The 16,223-nt window shown below is 36.2% G+C and overlaps 1 protein-coding gene across 9 annotated transcripts in view; it reads left to right on the top strand.

The window, feature by feature from the left end:
• The window catches only part of LOC150076391 (protein tweety-like), a 291,082-nt gene that overhangs the window by 209,365 nt on the left and 65,494 nt on the right, over positions 1–16,223 (top strand). For 5 of the 9 annotated variants that reach the window (XR_016547802.1, XM_090387160.1, XM_090387158.1 and 2 more), the window contains exon 13: positions 7,537–7,695. Coding sequence is in view for 7 of the 9 variants with exons in the window: in XM_090387160.1 (XP_090243286.1) it covers positions 7,537–7,695 (159 nt within the window). In the remaining 2 variants the exon portion in view is untranslated. The remainder of the gene's footprint in view (positions 1–7,536; positions 7,696–16,223) is intronic. The other 4 variants (XR_016547803.1, XM_090387163.1, XM_090387162.1 and 1 more) reach the window with 1 other exon arrangement.

Below are 16,223 nucleotides of genomic sequence, written 5' to 3'. Positions count from 1 at the left end.
TGAGGAGGTATTGAATTTTGAAATTATTTTAGATTTTTAGATATTGATTGTATATTAAAAACAGAAAAAAAATAACTATTTATATGTACTATTTGTTTGTTTGTTTTTAATCCCTACAAACAAATGAAAATTTAAAAAATTTGGCGGTTTAAGTGTTAAAAATAGCGGATTTTGAGCATGTGGCTAGCGGGAAATAATATTATTAAGAGTCGGCAACACTGTTCTCATCAGTTGCCTATCTCCCTCTTTGGGGAGATAGAGATATCTCTTCAAGGCCGAATTGATTGACAAGGCTCTCATCATATACTCCCTCATATCATGTCTGGGCAGAATTGCAGACACTTTCAAATTTAACCCTAACTCGCAACTTTTTTTCAGCATTGACCTGTACTTGTTAAGTGAATCTACAGATCTCTTACTTTTAAGGTCATTAGTGTCAATGTCTACAACATTATCACCTTTTGTGCCTTTAAAAGATGATATCTGCTCTACAGCGTCATCAACTTTTGCACCTGGCAGATATACTCTGGTCCTGTTCCACCTATCAACACTGTTAGGTACTGCAGCAGTTTCTGCCATATCTTCACTGCTGAACTGGACATCATAAAGTTAGTATTCAACCAAATTTTCATCTCACGTACTTTAATCTACACTGATTCTCTCACTGCAGTCTCTGCCATAAGAAAGAATTTCTCATCCTAAAGCATTCACTGAAAAAAAAAATTCACTCTCTGAATTACTCTCCTGCAATGGGTTTAAACAGTTAGTTGCATTTTGCTGGATCCGAGACCATTGTGGCATTCTAAGAATTTCATTTCCCTTCTGCTAAGCAACATCATACCATACTCTCACCACATTTCCAAGGACAGCCCTGACTCATAGCCAGTTTGCTACTGACTATTATTTGTGATGCCTACTATGATAACTGGGCTGAGATCTTGAAAAGTAATACCAACAAAACGTTTCTAGATAAAAAGAGATTCAAGCTGCAGATATCTCTCTTTACATAAAGTTGTTCCTCTGGTTTCCAATAGAGCAGCTAATAGGAACTAGTATTGGCAAGGCTATGAATTGGACATGCATGTCCTGTTGCATTCAACTTGCAATTTTTCATTTACTGGTTGATTGTCCTAATTAAAACCAGAATTGACTGGTTTTGTCTCATTTCATTTTGAATTATGTAAACATAAAATCTTATAGGCCTTTACCAAAATATATAATTCAACACTTATGATAATTTCCTTCTAAATAGTCTAATAGACATAGTTAAGTCTGAGACAAAAGCTTCAAACTATGAAAGCTATATTGTACCCGTCAGATGTAGCATCATTTTGTACATAACTATGAACAGACTAGGTTTGCTTCTTGTGCATTGTTATTTATTATGGAGGCACTTATTTATTATATGAGATAGGACTAGCTGAAATCAAAACTAAATTGTAAAAAAGAACTGCCTAGTGTTGCTACTGCGCAGCTAACGGCAACTCCCCCTCCCCCCCATCAGGAAATGACAGAGGAGTTGCCATTTTATAGCAGTGGAAACAGAAAGTGTAGTACAAAAAGAAAGTGTAGTACAGAAAGTGTCTTGTTCACCACAAGTTGCCGTGGTATTGCACTGTTCCAATGATAAATTTTTATTTTAAGTGTATGACACTATCCAGATCCGGATTTTGATCTTTTTTGGGATCTTATCAGTGGGCAGGTCGGCATTATGAAAACCTGAACCCAGTGTTTGCGATAGCACTCTGTATATTTTGATGCCCTCCCCCAGAGTTGTGCACTGTTCCCTTGAAATAGTGCTATTCACTTCAAACATCTTGGGAGTATTTACTGATTAGCTTGTTTGTGTGAGGCCATGTCAAAAAAAAAATTTTTTTTTTTTTTTTTTGACATCTTTGGTTCCATTTTACAAAAGTGCAATTCATAACACTTGCCTTTGAAAGGGTATTCTTTGATTTTTTTTATGTGATCAACAAGAAAATGGCTTACCAGCCAAACTGAAAATATTACACATCATTTCAACTTATAACAAGAAATTTTCAAAGCTGCCTGTTTATTGCAACCAAACATTTTTTCATGTCCATGAGTAATTTACATTTCTGTGTTAATTTTATATAGTTTGTACTGCACTTTCTGTTTCCACTGCTGTAAAATGCTACAGTCACTTGCACCATTTCTTGCATATTACAAAATTATACACTTTATACTTCCTGGCAGTGTTATATGAAAGAGAATGCCTGCTTTGGTGTTCTAATTAACTGAATTTTATTGAAATGTTGTAAAGGCAACTCCTCTGTCATTTCCTGATGGGGGGTGGGAGTTGCCTTTAGCTGCAAAGTAGCAACACTAGGCAGTTCTTTTTTACAATTTAGTTTTGATTTCAGCTAGTTCTATCTCATATGTTGTTTATATGCATTTTGTGTCCATGTGATTTTTTTTTTTTAAATAGCATCAAAGAGATCAAGTGAGTCAGTTGCTAATAATGCAAAGGTAGCTATTTGAAAACTTGTCATTGGAAGCTAAATAATACATTATAAAAAGACTGTATGCAGAAGAATGCTAGATTTACACTACATTTACTAGTTTTGAGAAATTTGAAAAATTAACAAAATTGAAAGCTGTTATTGTAATAATGTAAATACAGTATAAATGAGGTTCTGTAATTTTAAAGTAAGTTTTCTTGCATTTTCTTCAACATATACTATTTATCTTTTATTGCATTATTTATCTATTTACAGTGTATATTTGAAGGTCTAAATATTTCTGCCACATTTAGTATTGTTATATAAAAAAATGGTGGCTTAAAATCAGAAACACTGGTCACATCAACCAGTTAAAACTAATTACATTTTTTCATATAAGTAAATCTTCCCCGCTTAACATGGATTCACTTAGCACACTGTTTTTATGGCCCCAATTAAGAACACTTAACAGAGAATGGCTGTATTGCTTTTTTATGACTTTTAACTTTATGCCTACATCACATGCTGCACTTCTCGCATTTCACATATTGTGGATATATCTCATCACTGGGCCATTCAAGTCTTTATAATTTTTTTTTTTTTTTTTTTTTTTTATGTAACCCCAAACACGAGAGGTGTTAGAATCTATAGTACTTAATACCGTGCTTGGGTTGGAGGTTGAAGAAAATATTTGTTGACATTGGACTTGAATTTCTGTAGACTGTAATTTTCAGGAAATATGTATGAAGGAAGGTTATTCCAGAAAACAGCAGTTGAATGAATAAATGAGGAAGATGAAAAGTTGGTTCTGTGAGTTTGAAGTTGGACAGTAAATGGATGTTGGCTGGTGGCGGCACGTGTTCGGACTGTTTTGAAAGAGAGAGAGCGGGAATTATAGAAGCCAATTCAGAAGAACAGTGCCCATGGAAGTATCTGTAGAAGAGGCATGCAGCAGAAACAGTACATCTATGAGACAGTGATTGGAGAGACTCTGTTAGAGATGAATCAGTAATTAACCTAACTGCCCTCTTCTGAATGGAATCAAGAAGCCTGAGAGAGGTTTTGGGGGCACCACCCCAGATGTGGGAACAATATTCCATGGCAGGGTGGATTTGCGATTTATACAGAGTGAGCAGCTGTTTGGAAGAAAAGTAACGCTGAGAGCGAAAGAGAAAACCAAGTTTTTTAGATGCAGAGGAAGCAATATTTGTAATGTGCTTGTACCAAGAGAGATTAGAAGTCACGGTAATCCCAAAAGAGATATATCATTTTGCAAGATATCAGACAAGACTGGATTTTAGAAGGGTTGAAATCAACAAAGTTGTCTTTGCCCCACTGGAGAATTACCTAAAGATCGGCATTTAAGGACTTGGTAGCTGATTGAGTAGGACAAGGTTTCTCAAAGTGGAAAGTGGAATGCAATGTGCTATCATTGGCAAAACTATGGATAGGATTTCCAGTCAATGGAAGAAGGTCATTAATATACAAGAGGAAAAGAGTGGGGGGAAGAACTGAACCTTGGGGGACACCGGCATTAGTGGAGAAGTTAGAAGACAGAGAGCCATCTACCATCACCCTCAGTGTGCGATCAGAGAGAAAACTAACCAATTACTAAAAACAGTTGGCAAACCATAAGATGGAAGCTTGTTTAGAAGACCTTTATGCCAAACACGATCGAAAGCCTTTGAGATATCAAGAGCAACTACTTGTGTTTCACCGAACCTTTCCATTGAATTAGTCCATAAATGGGTAACATAAGCCAGAATATCACCAGTGGAGCGACACTGACGGAATCCATGCTGGCAATCATTGATCAGACGGAAGGTTTCTAGGTAGTTTAAGAGTTGGTGGTTAATTGATTTCTCCATTACTTTAGAAAGAGTAGAAGTAATTGCAATGGGGCGATAATTAAATGGGAAGGATTTGTCACCCTTTTTAGGAACCAGCTGGATATGAACAAATTTCCAAGCAGAAGGGAAAACACCTTTGGAATAAGAAAGTGAAAAAAGAGTAAGTTCAGGAGCACAGGTTTTGAGAACAAGTGGAGAAATACCATCGGGACCTGGAGCTTTCTTAGCATCAAGGTTCGTCAAAATCCTTCTGACATCCTTTTGACAGAAGACCACAGGAGGCATTGAATGGAGTGTGTTGGGAATGGTGGGAGGTGTTTTACCAAGATTATTAATACATGAGTTGGAAGAAAAATGGGATGCTAGCAGTTCAGCTTTATCCTTGGCTGAAGTGACAACAGAACCATCTGGTTTGGACAGAGGTGGGAGCAGAGATGGGAAGAAGTTGCTGCCAATAGCTTTGGCAAGAGACCAAAATGCTCGGCTACCATTAGGGCAAGAAACAAGTTTTCTACTCTTAGCCTGTTCAAACTCTAGTTTGGACTGATTAATAACTGCTTTAGAATTGTTGCGAGCTTTGGTGTAGGCAAAAAATGAAACTGAAGAATTAGCACCAAGCCAATTACGATATGCAACATTCTTCTCTTGAACAGCCTTGGCACATTTATTGGAAAACCAAGGTTTAGATAAAGGACGAGATTTTAAAGTGGAGAGTGGGATAAAGGATTCCATTCCTTCAAGAATAATTTCACTGACACGATTTGAGCAAACGTTGACATCAGAAGTTTTGAAACAGTAATCCGACCAAGGAAAAGAAGAAAAGAAGTCTTGCAGGTCATCCCATTTTGCATTCTTGTAATGCCAAACAACACAAGGTTGGGAATAGCCATGAGGTAAAGGTTCCATTGGAGAAGAGGCAATCACCAAGTTGTGATCTGAAGTGCCTAAAGGGCCTCTCACTTCGACCATGTACTTAGAAGGGTTGTTTGTGAGAAAAAGATCAAGCGTATTGGCTGTATGATTAGGATTGTCTGGTATTCTTGTAGGTAAATGCTTACCTGCCTAACAGTGAGATCCCAAAAAGAATCAAAACCGAGGTCTGGGTAGTAACATACACTTTAAATAAAAACCAAGATACATTCCATTCTCGCAGTGTTTCTTATTTGTAACAGTGCATTACCGAACAACCTATGGTGAAGTGCCTCCACAATATGAGGCACTTCACCACAAGTACTAAGTAGCAAACCCAGTTTGTTCACAGCTCTGTAGAAAGAAGTCAGCCCTGATGTGTGCAATGACTTTTTATTGCTTGAGGATTTTGCCTTAAACTTAATCATTTTTTCTGGCAACATAGCACATTGTGATGTCTGTTAACAAGAGTCAAGCGATACAAGGGAACTGTTGCATATACAGACCATGTCAATGTGAAGTTTGCTGCCTTCCAAAGCTTGGGTGTTTATGATTTTTTCATGGAAGCTCCCAAAATAAGAACAGCAATGAGTTGTGCATTCTTAACAGCAGAAAAGGTGTGTCACACCATTCATAGACATATGTCTGCAATTTATTGTGACCATTGCATGTCTTTGACATGTGTGAAGAAATTGCAACTTTTTTTGTGAAATTGAAATTGATTCATGATAATGATTGGCATGGACAAGCATTTTATGGGTCACACTTCAGGTGCATTCATTCAGAAGATCAATGATGCCATTTGTGAAAACAGAAGTGTAGCATGGATGTCATCACATGGTTGGTAGGCACTAGCCATGGATTTGCACACACTCACCACAAGACATCTCCATTACAGGAAGGCTTATGCATGTTGGATGCATTGTGAAATGAGCAAAAGGAGCCTTGAATGGCTTTTACATTAGAGACATTTGACTTGGCTCCTTGATGAAGGAAACTTATTATCCAATAGGATCATAACTGGTGATTAGTCACACTGGTTATATGAAGTGCCTGCTTGCTTTTAGGTGAAATGGTTCTTTCCCAAAATAATGCCCATTCCTGTACATTACTGTTCAACCAAGGGCACACTTGCCACATTTTTATGAGATGCACTTGCATGCCTTGCATACAGTAAACATTTCCCCTCAACAGCAAGCGTTTTTTTTTATTCAAAAAAAAAAAAAAAAAAAAACCTGAAAGTGCAATGTCAAAAGTCAGGCTTTGGTGTAAATGAAGCAGTTCGGTATTGGTTCCACCAGCAAATAAGAAAATATTACCACATTATGCAGCCTGCATGACTGCTAAATACTATGCAATGTCTTGTATTCTCACTTTTGTGATCTCCTCTGCTGGAGCATAAAGCAGAAAATTTATTTATTTGGCTCAACATAGCTGAGTGATCAGGTGTGAGGATGCACTTTAGTGGATAGTGATTCGAGCTCACATGACTGCAAAATATAGTTAATGACTGTATTCTTTGTCAAAATAATTAATGTAAATTCTTCTGGCCTAGTGATTGTGACAGAATATAAACAAAAACATTTTTTTTTCAGGCTATCTGACATAGCAGAGTGGTCAGCAGTGAGAGTGCAGGAGTATGTGCTCTTTGAGTGGACTGTGGTTTAAGCCAGCATGTCTGTTTAATGCAATTAAAAGTTGCATTTGTGATGTATTATTAACTTCTCTGACCTAGCAGTCATGTTGCAGTATAAGCAAGAGCATAATTTTATGGGACATCAGTACAGCAACTTATGGAACAAGTGTTTCCACATTTATGGGAAATACACTTTGGTACATTTTTTTTACTTGGGCCCATTTTCATTTGATTGATCTAAGTATTTCTGTGGAAATCAGAGCATGGTGGGAGCACATTTTATGAAGTAGTTTTCAAAAAAAAAAAAAAAAAAATTTCCTTTTTCCCCATTCTTTTTCTTTTATGCTCAGTTATCTTTTATCACCCTGGAAATAGCATGTATTCCTAGTATTCCTGTAATATATATCACAAAGTTTACAGCTATTCAGTGGCTTAGTTTGCTGAGAAACATTTATTTTTTAAAATTGTTAATTCTGCATTCAAGTAGAGAAAATTCTTTGTTAAGAATGCTAAACATTAAAGAAGGCATAAAAATATTTTCTGCTATTTATACAATGAGCATGAACTTTTAATAATCGTTTATATGACTGACATATTTGAAAAGTTGAAAAATTCTTATTCTCATAAAAATTATAAAAAATTACTGTAGTCTTTTACTTGCCTTTAAATCTAATTTCAGATCACAGCCAGAGCATATTGATGAGGAAGATCCTTTCTTACCACGTCCCACATCGACATCATCTAATACAAGAAGGAGCCGTGACACGTATGGCAGTACTGGGTTTCGTCCTCGTTACAGCCACACCCCTCCCCAGACCCCTCACTTCACTGCCTCGCCGTGAGCACTATTTGTTTTGTTTTGTTTATTTTGAAGCACTCTTTTAGGCAGTGAAGTGCTGCATGACTTCTTTATCTTTATTTTCATAATTTAAGTGCACTGGTAATATTTTCTTTTGCAAAGTGCTGTTTATTTAATTCTTGTGATGCTTTTGCTGCTGTATGCCTGATTGCATTCTTAAAACTCTTCCTGCATTTTACTCAATTTCATTCATAGCTGCCAACCTTTCATTTTCGGAAAGCAAGACAATTCATAATTTTTATTGGGGGAAAAAAAAAAAAAAACAGCAGGAGAAAGCAGATTTTTTAAAATCCACACTTTGCTTCAAAATTAAATTTCACTAACAATATACATTATATTAAGGAATAGCTACAGGATTGTTTAAATTTATTCAAACTACCCACTTCTACAACACCAAATGGAAGTTTGTTCCAACAATCACCTGCCTGCTGGCTGAAAGCAAATTTCTACATTTCTACCCCACAACCGTCTTTCCTCAATTTAAATATATGCTCTTTTGTGTGTTTCCTGAGCAAAAGTAAAGATGCCATTAATGTTTAGCTATGTAGCTTACTCAATCCATTCACAACCTTAAAAACTACAATCAGGTCCCCATGCAAGTGCTAGATTCTGCAATTTGCAGAAGTGGAGTCTTCCTTGGTAAGAGTAGCTGTTTGTTTCCCTCTCTAATATCATTGCTCTTCTGTGCACCTGTTCCGATAGATCCACATTCTTCCTAAAATGAGGTTTCCAGCCCTGTATTCGGTACTCAAGATGTGGTCTAACAATTGCCTTATACAATGGGATAACCACTTCCTTGTTCCTGCTGATAAAATTCTCGTAAAACTTTAACAGAATCCCATAAGTTGTCCTTGCAGCCTGTTTGCACTGCTGAAAGCTACTCCAAAAACTTTATTTCAGACCATACAATTATCCACAATTGGGTGGTAACACTTTCAGTGTGATACCACTGAAATTGATATATTATTCTGGGATTACCTCTGGCCATATACAGTACAGTACAGTACCTTGTATTTATCAATGTCAAACTTCAGTTGCCACTTCTCGGCTCACTGCCTAATTTTTTTTTTCTCTTGTTGCATACCATGATTACTGTCATTAACTACCTTGCAGTCCTTCATATCATTTGTGTTCTTAGACATAAGCCCAATATGCCTTCATCAGTGTCATTAATAAATATTGAAAACAACATTAGACCCAGCACTGAACCCTGGGGAATTTCACTAATAATGTTAGTCCAAAAGAGCAGTGCCTGTTGATAACTGCTCTGTTTTCTCCCACTCAATCAACTTATCAGCCCACTGCCTAATTTTTTTAGATCTTGTTGCAATAGCATACATTGATTATTATCATAACCACCCTACCAACCTATGTATCATGTGAACTCTTAGACATTAAGCCTGATATGCCTTCCAGTATATCCAAGCTTACCACCGTTTTACTAGTTGAGTTAAATATTTACCTGAAGGCAGCCAATGTATATGACATGCTTCAAACCTCCTTCAATTTGGTGGCATGCATTAATTGATGTTATTTCAATCTGCCTTTCCTTTTTTGCATGTCTTTCTAGATACATTAGTAGTAGTAAATGTCTACCAAATATCTATCTGATTTCACAAGAAGGCATGCAGTCCCCTTTTCAGCACACAAATTAATCAGATGACAGAGTCAGCTTATTATTACCAAGTGCTCAATCTCCTCTTTTAACATCCTCAGCATTCCAGTTTTTAGGCATATCCATAATAGGAGCATTATCAATGTTAGAAAGTACCAACCACTTTTCTGAAGGAAACCTGCATGTTTTCATCTTGGCCAGAAAAGGATGCCTAATTTTTCTCACTGCAGATTCACCAACACTAAGAATGGCTACTTTCCATTTTTAATATCTATATTAGAAATGGTCATCACAATGGGATTTAGTTTTGAATCCTTTGATTACTGCCATCTGTAAAAGTTGAAAGTGGCACCTTTTCAGAGCCACAACTAACTTCTTTTTCACTTCTCTATCCAGTTTCACTAACAGTGCCTTTTTTTTTCCCCCCTCTCAGGAAATATATTTCTAAATAATGTGTATCCAGATCAGCACAGCCCAGAGGAAGATTGTTCTGTGTAAAACAATCAAGAATAAATATTCAGTATGTATGATGCTATTATCTTCACTTTGAAACACTACATTAATTTTTGCATTTCTCTCTATATATTACACATTCTTTTTGTGATTATTTATTTGAAAATGCCTCATTTCCTATTACTCAGCTGAAAAATCACATCTACATATAATACACCAAGCAATCACATTACCTTTCCAGTTTTTATAATATGTGAAAAATCATAGGATGTGTCTTCTTGAACACTACATCTATTGCTCTGTCATCTTACTGAAGGACATTTGTTAAATCAAAATTAGTTTCACACTGCACATACAAAGAAAATATAGTTTAAGCATTATAGTAAATTAACAATTTTTTGTGTATGTGCCATATATTTTATACAACAGAGACTAGAAAACCTTGTGTAATTTGTTAACTATTTGAATATATAACTAGAATGGATTGATATACAATATTGACTATATTTGAACGGATTCAGCAAGCTCGGTGTTGACAACATTCGTCCTCTTGCTCACAATACACAGGAGGAGGCATAAATTCCAATTGAGAAAGGATGGTTGCAGGATAGATAAGCAGAACTTTGCCTTCAGTCAGTAGGTGGTGGTTGATAGTTGCAACAAACTTCTGCTTGTTGCTGTGAAAGTGGGTTGTTATAATAAATAGAAAGAACTAGATATACTGTTGGAAAGGATGGATAGGTAATGTGTTAAGTTTTTTTTTTTTTTTTTTGCTGATGCATTATAAGCATCATTTGTCACTGCTAATACTAACTAGACTTGAACAATGAAATTGAATACACAAATTTGTAGAATTTTTTACAAGTTATGAATTTAACAATGACAAAGCTTGTAGGCTAAAGTTTTTTTTTTTTTTTTTCTGAAAAAAATGTTAGAATGGTGTGCAGAATAGGTCAGTGAAACAGTTTTGTTTGTAAGTCTGGAAAAGTTGGCAGCTATGTTTTTGCATCCCTGTCTGTTATTTATCCAGATTAAGTCCTAGTTTCAAGTGGGTGGGGGATATTTTCTCAAATTAGTTTGTGTTCATAAAATAAATGTTGTTATATATATTTATTTTAAATTCGTGTAAAGACATTTTTTATAATTTCAAAGTATTAATTACTAAAAATTTGTTACTGATGTTATAGTTCAGGTGGTACCATCTCTTCTTTTCTCTCTCTCTCTCTCTCTCTCTCTCTCTCTCATTTTTTTATAAAGTTTAAATTACTAATTATGATGATTTATTCAAATTGATGTTTTATGAATATATTTATTTAGTCTTATCTTTAAACCAAAATGTTTATTGGCCAGTGATAAAGTAAAATTTTATAGATCATATTTGAATGAAATCTTTGTGTGTTGTGACACTTTCTCATTAATGAAAATAGTTAAAATTTGATCACTCTCTTTCTCTTTTACACATTATGAAGGGGTAATTCGATTTCTCCTCTTTGCTATTTTACATTAATAAATCAGATATTAGTGTAATACGAAAGCACATGTCCTACCATATCTCTATATTCTTATGTGTACAACTTTCTTATTGCTGTTATTACTACTTCCTCTTTCCTTATGGTCATCAGCAGTGCAGACAGGTAGTGGGGGGGGGATCCATAGTGACATTGTGATTTATTGAATAATTCCATGTGCAGGCAGGAGATTATAATTCCACTCCATTCTACCTCATTTGTGAGACTGCACTTAAAATACTGTGTCCTTATAGGGAGACCACACACTAAAAAGATATAGAGCTTCTTGAAAAGATCCAAAGATGGACATTAGATTAGCTACAGTGCTTGATAAATAAGTAGTTTAGAAAGGATCTGATTGTGGTTTATAAGTTTCTGAGAGGGGAGTAGTAAAATAAAATAAGATAAATTTTTTAGGTATTAAATGATACTAGAACCAGGAGGAAAATTTAAACTGCGAGGGAGTGGGGATAAAGGTATAGACTGAAAAATTGTTGATCATTGGAATATGCTACATCTGTTAGTAGTCGAGGCTGATAGCTTTGTGAAATTCCGAGGCCAGCTGGATTAGTACCTATGGGAGGAGGAGGAAAAGTTTGTGCACACGTAACAAAAACTAGATCCCATCGACTCTTTGGCCAGTACTAGTCTTCCAATTTCTCCTGCATTCTAGCCAGACCGATTCCCCCCCCCCCCCCAGTTTTTTGTGAAAACATTGCTCTTTTATGCATAATAAATCAAATATCAGTCTAATACAAAAGGTCAAGCACAAGTCCTGCCAGACATCTTATCTGTGTCTCTGTATTCTTATGCATAAACTTCTTCATTGCTGTTACCTCTTAAAATTACAGTTAGTATGGTAGAATAATGTAAAGCTTATGCAGTAGATTCTCATTTACCTTGAGGGGGGTTAGATTAGATTGGGTCTGTATGACCACAGAAGTCTAAGTCAGATAACAAAGAAATATATAGTCTGTTACATTGTGAAATTGTTCGTAATGTTCCTTTACACAAGAGCCCTTGAATTTCTTAGAAACTGCATCTTCATTTGTGCTTTTGTTCTCTAACTCATTTTAGTAATATTTCAGTAATCCTTCACTTTTATTGCTGTATAGTTAATTTAATTTCAACATTTTTTTAAAATTTTTTTTTTTATTTGAGTCTGTACTTAAAACAAAAAAGGAAAGGGATTGTTCTTTCTATTGAACAAAAACTTCAGCTTGTAAATAAACATTAAAAAAGGTACTAAAGTGCAACTTTAAATGGATCCTTATTTGACTACATGGAATTTCAAGGAGACACCACTCTCATTGTCATGATGATTCATAATGTATGTATAGTACATTCAAAGAAAGGCAAACCAAAATGTTTATGTTAAATTTTGTGTCAGATCTCATGCTGCAATATACTTTTATATGTATGTAAATGAGAATTTTTTTTTTTTAACATTTATGGTTTGTCATTCATTTTGTGAATTATTTAGGGTTTCAATTATTGGGACAATTTTGTTTCCCAGCCACTGTGGATAACAAGCAATTTACTGTATTGCACCTGCTGTGTAATAAAATGAAATATAAGATGAAGTTAAATATCTTTAACATTTTATATTTTATCTGTTTATCTTGAGGCTGGTGCCGAGGTTGTGGACTCTGGTACACCAGTAGAGTTAGGAAAAAGGATTAGCTAAGCTTTCCACGGCAAGCTTAGTTTTGAAAAATCTGAAGCTTCAAAAAATCTTATTCAGTGAGGCATCGTGGCTGTAGATCCCTACGGACATCTTCAGCCATCTAGTGGAGCAATGCCTAGATGAACAGCGGCTGTTATCCATGCGAATGATGGCCCGACACAGTTATTCAGTAGCCAGTGATAATTCAGTGATTACTGTGTGTGTGCGCAAATGTATAAGCAAGAGTCCTGCAGAATAAATATAGTATTGTAAATAAAAAAAAAAAAAAAAAAAAAATTACGGAGCATTGCTTTTGGAGTGTATTAAAAAAAGAAAAACTCAAATCCAATAAAATAAATATACTGAAAAAAATTTGTTTCAAAAATATAATAAAATAGTTTGATAATGATTACAAATAAAAAAAAAAGCATGCTGTGATTCGGCATAAGATATTCTGACAAAGTAGAATTCTGTAGCTAATAGTAAATAATTTATAATGTGACTCATAAATATTTATTAATATTTTCATTCTTTATAATAAATAATATGGCTTCCAACACATGGTTCACGAATGGAAGGCTCTTCCCCAAGACCGAAGGAGTCATGCTCACCATCCAAGACCAGGTAATTCCTGGTTAACACCAGGATGGTGATCAACACCAGGAATTACAAGAAATGCATTGTCAAGGACCCTAGAGTAACAGATGACACATGTCCAACAATGCCACTTGGCTCCAGAAACAATCCATCACATCACCATGGGATGCAAGGTGATCACCCAATCAGAGTACACTCACAGACGTGACCAATACATCAGAAGGTAGCACAAAAATACCAGCTGATCAAAGAAAGTGTACCGTATTATAAGTATGAATCTCAGGCCATATCAGAGACCCCTGCACATAAACCATACTGGTATCATGCCATAATAATGGACAACACAATCCCACACAACAGACCAGACATAACCTTATCAACAAGAAAGAAATGACTACCTACCTGATCAACATAGTGCCCCAACACCAGCAAACTCCAGGAAACTTACAAGGAAAAGATGAGGAAGTACTCAAACCTAAGACAGGAAATCAAAGAAATATGGCATATGGAACAAGTAATGGCCATTCCCATCACTGTCAAAGAGCCACCATAAGAACCTAGCAGCAATAGGCCTCCTGGGAGAACACTTATGTGGAACTCAAGAAAGCCTTGATTCTGAACACTTTGTTAAGAGAGTTCCTCGACCAACAGTAATAACAATAATAATAATACACTGCTCAACAAAATTAACAGAACACATAACAAACGTTAACTCGTGCGATGAAGCAGGGCAAAATTTGGTATGGTGTTGTGCCATAGAATAATGATGAAATCAGGAGACAGTGAGAAACTTCTGACAAGTATAAGGGGCATTTATAGGGGTTGTATGAGAATTACCAAAAAAAAAAGTCAATACAAAATGCTCAAAAATATGGCCACGTGACATCAGTATGGCATATGATGAACCATGCTCAATATAAGGGGTTTTATAAGATTCTCTGGCACCAAATCCAATTCTTCTACCATCATATACCTTAGCTCAACAAGTGACTGAGGAGTTGGCTGTTGGCGTGTGATGTGACACCCAAGGGCATCCCACACATGTCCGATCAGATTTAAATCTGGTGATTGTGCTGACTGCAGCAGTTGTTGGATATCTTCAGTTTCAAGATATTCCTCCACCACCTGAGCTCTGTGCATTGACATTGTTGTGCATGAAAAGAAAATCTGGGCCAACTGTACCTCTAAAAAGTTGCACATAGGGTTTGAGGATTGATCTGTTCTTGATAACCCTGCTCAGTTACGGTACTCCTATCAAAAATGTGAAGAGGGATGCAGCCATTGATCATTATTCTGCCCCACAGGCGAACACTGCCTCCACCATAACTGTTCCTTTCCCTGATGTTGGAGGAATGGTACCACATTCCTTGTTGTCTCCAGATGAAATAACTTCTATATCTGTTTGTAGGCTAAAGTGGGACTCATCAGAGGACAGAAATGTACCCCATTTATTAGGACTGCAAGTCACATGTTCATGGCACCAGTTTTGACAAGCTCTGCACGATGGTTTGGGGTTAATAGGATACAAACCACTGGCTTCATTGCATAGAGTCCACTTGAATTGAGCCTTCTTAATACAGTCCAGTTGGAAAAGCTTTCACCTGTGGCTACAGCAACCTCAAGAGACAATTGATGACAGGACATCTTAGCATTCTGTCTTGCTGTTAGAGCCAGATAGTGATCTGTTATGCTAAGGTCGGCCAATGGCTATGTCAGCCATTGGCCGACCTTAGCCAGCTCTTGTAATGACTCCTGAAACTGCTTCCATAATGCCAAGATGACACTGCCTATGACATTAAGCCTTCAGCTGCCTGGCTTCAAGTCGTCCAATGGCCCAGCATCTCAAAGAATCATCTAAACACCAATGACTTGCTATCCTGAGATGTGACTATCCCACTCAGCAAAAAATCCCAAAAAATGGAAATGGAGTAATGTGATCATAACCCATGTTTTTATAGGCATCAGTGAATAATTTGCATAATCTGCAACTCTCTAAGGTGGTAGGTCGATTTATCATTAGCATTAGTTGAGGCATATGATGCAAGAAAGCAAGCTTATATGGCATCAGCCAAAAAAAAAGAAAGAAACCTTCCCATTTCACCCATCTGGTCAATCCAAATTTTTGTCTAGTTCAGCCTTAAATTTATTTAAGCTATCAACTTCCACAACAACAGATGGAAGTCTGTTCCAGCAATCAACTACCTGCTGGCTAAAGGCAGACTTCTGCACAGTACTCCTATCAAAAACATGAAGGGGGTACAGCCATTGATCATTATTCTGCTCCACAGGAGAACACTGCCTCCACCATTGGGTACTCGGAATTTGCATGCCAGGATGCTTGTTATATCAAATATTTGCTTTTGGTGACACTGTTTGCAATAAAATATTCATGAAAAACATTTATATCTGTTTATGATAACTGAGCAGGGTTATCAAGAACAGATCAATCCTCAAACCCTATGTGCAACTTTTTAGAGGTACAGTTGGCCCAGATTTTCTTTTCATGCACAACAATGTCAATGCACAGAGCATTCTTGTTAATTTCGTCAAGCAGTGTAGTAACTAGACACAACCAACCACCCTGTGCACTTGGTAACCTGTCACATGGTGGAAAAATCCCATAAAGGAGAAAATGTTATAATAATAATCTGTATTTTTTTTTTTTTTT

The sequence above is a fragment of the Mastigoproctus giganteus genome, chromosome 13 (assembly GCF_048544385.1).
Source record: "Mastigoproctus giganteus isolate SK-2022 chromosome 13, ASM4854438v1, whole genome shotgun sequence".
Classification (NCBI taxonomy): Eukaryota; Metazoa; Arthropoda; class Arachnida; order Uropygi; family Thelyphonidae; genus Mastigoproctus; species Mastigoproctus giganteus.
Note: the sequence above shows the minus strand (reverse complement) of the source record. Positions and strands in the feature narration are given on the sequence as shown.